This window comes from Arachis hypogaea, chromosome 11, assembly GCF_003086295.3.
Source record: "Arachis hypogaea cultivar Tifrunner chromosome 11, arahy.Tifrunner.gnm2.J5K5, whole genome shotgun sequence".
Classification (NCBI taxonomy): Eukaryota; Viridiplantae; Streptophyta; class Magnoliopsida; order Fabales; family Fabaceae; genus Arachis; species Arachis hypogaea.
The window spans coordinates 129,697,563-129,704,261 of record NC_092046.1 but is presented as its reverse complement, the minus strand read 5'-3'; the positions used below and the strand labels follow the sequence as shown (position 1 = coordinate 129,704,261).

Sequence of the window (6,699 nt, the reverse complement as noted above, 5' to 3'; positions counted from 1 at the left end):
TACCTAATGAATTGAATATCCAACATTTTTTAATTATATATAACTAAACGCAATCCAATCAAAATAATCACCCACATAAGAATTAAAATAAATATCCGCATACCTACTAAAATGACCATCCTAAACTGGTCATTGAAGTAGCTTCACTGAAAGACCGTGTTAAAAATGATGCAATGACTAAACGATGAATTTTAACGAGTCATGGACAACATCCCTAACAACGACAGTAGAACCAAGAACGAATTCCGATCACACACTCTACAATCCCCAACAACAGTTACTTTTAACCTCGGATCTCAATCGCCGCCTCACAGCTCCAGAGAAATACAAATTACAAGACGAAAGGGTGATAGGGGCTGGGAGTGGGAGGTCGGATGGAGCCACATCCCTCTGTCAAAAATGCTCCTCACCGGCAATCTTATCGTGGCTGCCACGACCGGAAGAAGATGATAGACATTAACTCCATATGCATATGAGGAGAGAGTTCGCACTAATAAGGGTGATGGGTTAGGGAAAAGGTTTCGGTGGTGTTGGCGGGAGGTTGCAGCGGCGTCGATACGACCGGCGGAAGGTGCAGCGGTGCGAGGTAGGATCAAAGAACAATGACGACGAGAACGTGTATTAGAAATTATGATAAAATTAGGAATAACTATACGTAATGTGAATGTGTTTGAATATTAATTCTAATTTTTTAAATTTTAAAATTTAAAATTAAATAATTAATTAATAATATAATTATTAATTTTAATTTTATCTTTTTTTTTTATTATTCACATTATTTACAATTATCATTATTTTTCGGTACTTTCTCTCATGCAGATTATGATCATGATTATAATGCTGCAACGCATAGTTAACCACTAGGTATCATATGATATCGTATCCCATCACATTATATTATATATCTATATCACACTTTATTTACATTGTGCATATGTTAGACAACTAGGGTCGCCGTAGTGTAAAAAAAGAAGGTTTCTAAGCATGAACCACGACGCATGCCAAAATCTGGAAGGAAAAAAAAGTACTAATATATATGTAACACACAACTTTTTGTATTAAAGCATGATTCGATTGGCGGCCATTGCTCCTAGCTAGCTAGCTATATGATGAGATCCAAACATACAATCAATAATTGTGATTCTTATTAGTCTAGTTAAATACTCGATGCGTATCATTATTATACGATCATCATATAATTATACTCGTATTATATATAACTTAAAAAAGCACTACTATAATTGAAGCTAAGAGAGCATATTATTAGGAAGGAAGTACCTTTAATTTTCTTCTTCAATGTTCAGCTAGCCTAATATGATGGTGAAACAACATGGTTAATAAATCCGCCACATGTATATGCATGCATTTTTCGCTTTTGATTAAGGCGCGTGCAATACAAAAAGAGATTAATTAGAATTAGGTTCTTTTTAATCACTTGATCAATTCATTAGTACAATATGAAGATCATGATGATATGATTCGTTCATATGCTCTGGTGCTATTTAGCTAGGGATTTTATGCCCTAGGTTTTCTTAATTGGTAGATTTTAATGCCCCTAGGTTATTCATCATAGTGGACGAGACGGCGCAGGTTTTTTTAAGTCACAAGTTCTTCTACTGTTATTGTTTACAGAAACTTTTGGACCAACATTTTTATCAATTTTGACTAATATTTAATTAGTATAAATATTAAATTATTTTTAATAAATAAATTTTATTAATTTATATATATAAATTTTGATAAATATAAATATAAATTGTATTGATTTATATGTGTAAATTTAAAGAGAGATAGAGCTAGATAAAATATTAGAAGAGAGTCAAAAATATTTACACAATAAAATAAAATTAAAATAAAATTTTAAAAAAGACTAAATTGAAATTTACATATAATTTACATGTAAAAAATTAAAATTAAAAAGATCATTATCTTTCTTTCTTATTATGAGATTCTACCACGCTGAATTCAAATAAATATAAATATAAATTTTTGTTGGTCAAATACTTATCTAAAATAATATTTGCTCGTTAATTATGTATTGATTATTTCAGTTTCTGTTTTAGTATTTTGTTTCATTCACTTCTTAAACTAAACGAATTGCGAGATCGACTTGAAGATTTAATTTAAACTTTGTTTTTGAATTGAAAGCAGATATATATAACACATCTTGTTATTTATTAGATATGGCTATACTTCAAGTATGCTTTTTGCTGGTGGAATATTGGGCAGGTGGTCATGAAGTTGGTCCATATATATATCCCATAAGGACATTATTGGTTTAGCTATTATTCTTGTTTCCTTTTACTTGGTTCACAACACTGCATAAACTCTAAACTAATTGAATTGGAATCTTAGACCAAATTAACCTTTCTCAATTATAATAATAAAAATGATATATATATATATATATATATATATATATATATATATATATATATATATATATATTAATAAGATATATTTGTATATAAATATATATATTATGTATATAATTTATTTTTAATGTATATTTTATATTTTAAAATTGATTTAATTGATAGTTAATTTTTAATATATGCGTAGCATGATTATTATAACTAGCGACCTCACAAGTAGCAGCCACTTTTTATTGTTTTTATAAAATTAATTTTGTTTCTTTTTTAATATATTATTTATCTTTCAATTTTTTAATTAAGTATTTTTCATTATTTTAATATTATCGTGATCTTATTTATATCATTAATTGTTTTGAAAATAAAATCACTTAAACATTAAAGATCTTTAAAATACTAAATTATAAAAGTACACAATAAACATATATCTATCTTATTAAAAAGTAAATAATTCAAAAATTAATGGTTATAATATTATTTTGATAAAAAAAAGTAAATATAAAATAAAATATATGTTAATTATTTATAAAAGATAAATTATACTTAAATATCATAGATATTTATCTTTATCTTCATCTTTTAAAAGTGTTAGATCAAAATATATATATAGATCTGAATATAAAAAAGTTTTCATTTTTTTACAAATAATAAAAAAGTAGAAAGATAAATTAGCTTTTTTTTATGACTATTCAAGTAGTAAATATAAATAAATAATTATTATTTTTATTGTTTTAACAATATATAATTGGATATATATATATATATATATATATATATATATATATATATATATATATATATATATATATAAAATTATTTTTATATTTAGGATTCATCTATCAATAATTAAATTTAAAAATTTATAAAAAAGATGAGATTTTAACATTTATAAATATTTTAAAAATAAAAAATTTTAAATTGTTAAATAAGTATTTTAATTTTAAGACACTTCTAAGTAATATTTATAGAATAATATAACTAATAACCATCTCTTTCTTCAATGCCTCCAAATTGCTTTCTTATTTTTCGTTTTTTTAATTCGATTCTCTTTACTATTAGATTTGAGTTAGAATTTTAAAGAAAACATGTTTTAATGTTCATCGTTGATATTTTATGTTAGATTTTATATTCCTCATTCTAGTCCCAATCTAATCCGTTAGGTTGACATACTACTATACAGCCAAATCTAAATAGATATGTTATATGTAGATCAAATTTTGTCACAAAAAATAATATTTTTTATTCCATATTGTTGTCTATTTAAAAATTTTTTAATTTATTTTTTCTGATATCGTATGTAATATGAGTGTCTAATTTTATTTAAATGACTATGCTATTGTCATTTACATTGAAATAATTTACCACATAACTACATATACATGTATAAGTAATGACATCATGATATATAAAATATGATAAATATTTTCGGTCAATTATTTTTTTTATTAGCTATCATGTTTTTTTATTTTTTTATTTTTTATTAATAAAATAATGTAAAATAAACTATAAGAACTTTTTTAGTAATTCTTAATTTTTAAAATGTTTATTGATTTAAAAAATTATTTTTAAAAAATACTTAATTTTTTGACGTAATTCTTAATTCTTATTTGTATTTATTTTAAAAATATTCATTGTTAAATTCTTTTTCTACAAAAGAAAAATTTTACTTCTTTCTTTGATTTTGTGTTAATACGATTTAATATAGGTGTAAATGGTCAAATATATCGGGTACACATATAATTTTTTTTGTTGTCTAAATTTATTGTGTATTAAATAAATAAAATATTATTAATTTACAGTATAAATTAAATATAAAATATCCAACGCTTTTAAAATAAATAAAAGAAAATTAGAATTTTAAAAATAAATAAATATTTATCTATTTAATATATTAACATCGTTATCTGTTTTTTTTTTTTTAAGTTACACGTTAGGCGAACTTAATTATTATCCGTATATATCAAGGTTCTGAAAATCGGATCGGACCGGTCGGTTGAACCGGTTCAACCGAAAACCAGCGATGTAAACAGTCCGGTCCTCCTCCTAAAACCGTTGAAAGAAAAACTTAAAAAATCGTCGAACCAGCCGAGAACCGGTCGGTTGGGTCGAATCGGTAACCGGCCGGTTCGGATAAAGCGACGTCGTTTTGTTAATTTAAAAATAAAAAAACTGAAGCAGGCCCAAGTCTTCGTGAGCCAACCCCCCCCCTTCTTCCCCAATTATTCGTGAATCGTCCTTCATCGCTACCAAGGGAAACCCTAGCCCTTCATCACTGCCGCCGTTCCCAGGTTCAGAGCGCCGCCGCCGTCCCCAGGTCGTCAGCGCCGCTGCTTCTTCCTCTCCCCCGTGTCCCGAACCCAGTAGCGCGGCACGTCGTCTTCATCTTCACATGCTTCTCGGCACGGAATCCAGGTTAGTGGCTTCTCGTTTTCATCTTCACTGATTATTCGGTCTTCTTCTTGATTTGAACTTTTAAGTTCTGAAATTGTTGTTTTTTGGTCTTCTTCTTCGATCTTCTTCTTCAATTTTTGTTCCATTTTTAGTGTGACTGTTTTCAATTTTTGGTCTTCTTCTTCGGTCTTCTTCTTTACTGATGGCTTGTTCTCTCTGTTAATTTGTTACTCTGTTTTAGTTTGACTATTTTCTAATTGCTCAATGGCTCGATTGCTCTGTTAGTTTACTGATGGCTCTGTTAGTTTGTTACTCTGGTTTACTAGTTGCTGATGGCTCCTAATTTTTTTGTTCAAATTTGCTAACGGCTTTGTTTTGTAGTTGCTGATTTTGCTGGGTGAAGAATTAGTGTTTTGGAATGTTTCATAATGTGCTAAATGCTTAATGGTGTAGGCAGATTTTAGTGTTTTGTAGTTGCTAGTTTTGCTGGTTTTGGAATGCTGAAGGCTGGTTTTTGCTGAAATGTTTTGGCCATTATAGCTTCTTTGATCAACTTCTGCTGAGAATATGCTATACACAGGTCTATGATCAGAGAATCATGACTCCCCACGAACATAAGATAATTGGTGAATGCCTCTCCCATGCCATAAGATTCTATCACACCTTGAGAAAAAAAGCATGCATTATTTTGATTGTTTTGTATTTCCATTAACCACTTCTCTGATTGATACAGGTGATGGTGGTAAGAACTAAGAACACTACTATGCTGGAGTTCTCTTTTATTTTGAATGTCTTCCATCTCCTGCATACCTGCCTGAGTTATAAGGTTCTATTTCCTATAGTTCTTGACTACTAATTTGAGAGCTATGATCTTAGCCTAAACAACAATGCAGGTTTCTGGATGATTAATTGTGTTGTCTTGATTAGAATATGCACTACTAAACATTTCTTTTATATATACACTCTACCTTTACTCTGTTATTTCAATAAAATTTTCTGAATGTAGTATTCATAATTGCTTCTGTATAATAGTCACTTTACATGCTGATTTACACCTTCGCTTCATGATGCAACTTCTTTACCTGCATCTTACTTCATTGTGATATTAGAATTGTAGACCACTAATGTTCAACGATGTTATGTAGGGAAACACAACTTCGGGCATTTCATTCAACCTGTGAGTGATACAATTACTGTTTGCTAGGCAACAGGAGCAATTAAAGTCTATGCAAAGAACTCTTGAATTAATTTAGGAGTGATTAATGATTATTTCTAGTTGTATTGCTGTTTGCACCATTGCTCTTTTCACCATTTAATTTTGTATTTTGATAAGATCATATGGATTTGGTTGACATTTCATATAATGTTTTAAATTTAGAAGATATTTAAGATTTATATTAGACTATAATTATGTTTTATGATGTTTATATATAATTTATTTATTATTTTATTCTGAAACAATTTTTTCGGTTGAACCACCGGTTGAATTGGTTAGACCAATAAACTAATAAACCAGTAACTAGAGCGGTTTGATGACCGGTCCGGTTTTCCGAACCTTGGTATATATACTAAATTTGTGAGATGATAAATTAAAGACTATAAATATTACTTGATGAAGACGAAACTTAATAAGACACTGCTGACAATTATTACAAAAATTAAAATTATCAATTATACAATAAAAATATTTCAATTCAACCATGTTAAAGAAAATTTTTGAAAATTATAGTCTAAATTTATTAGATATTAAATAAAATAAAATATTATTTTTTGCGCATAAATTAAATAAAAATATAAATAAATAAATATCCAACATTTTTTAAAAGATCTTTATACATATTTATTCACCGTGTAAGACATACCGTACAAAGGTACAAACAAACAATGGCACAAGGGAGGAAGCATGCATATGATGTTTTTGAGCAATCAAGTAGAA

At 27.8% G+C, this 6,699-nt stretch overlaps 1 protein-coding gene across 1 annotated transcript; it reads left to right on the top strand.

Moving 5' to 3' along the window:
* Positions 1 to 201: 201 nt before the first annotated feature.
* LOC112722607 (uncharacterized) lies at positions 202 to 6,179 on the top strand. Its single transcript, XM_072206111.1, has 6 exons — positions 202 to 369; positions 481 to 586; positions 4,568 to 4,784; positions 5,304 to 5,389; positions 5,497 to 5,589; positions 5,909 to 6,179. The coding sequence occupies exons 1-5, from the start codon at positions 202 to 204 to the stop codon at positions 5,514 to 5,516; spliced, it is 597 nt and encodes a 198-aa protein (XP_072062212.1). The 3' UTR covers positions 5,517 to 5,589; positions 5,909 to 6,179.
* The last annotated feature ends 520 nt before the right edge of the window (positions 6,180 to 6,699 follow it).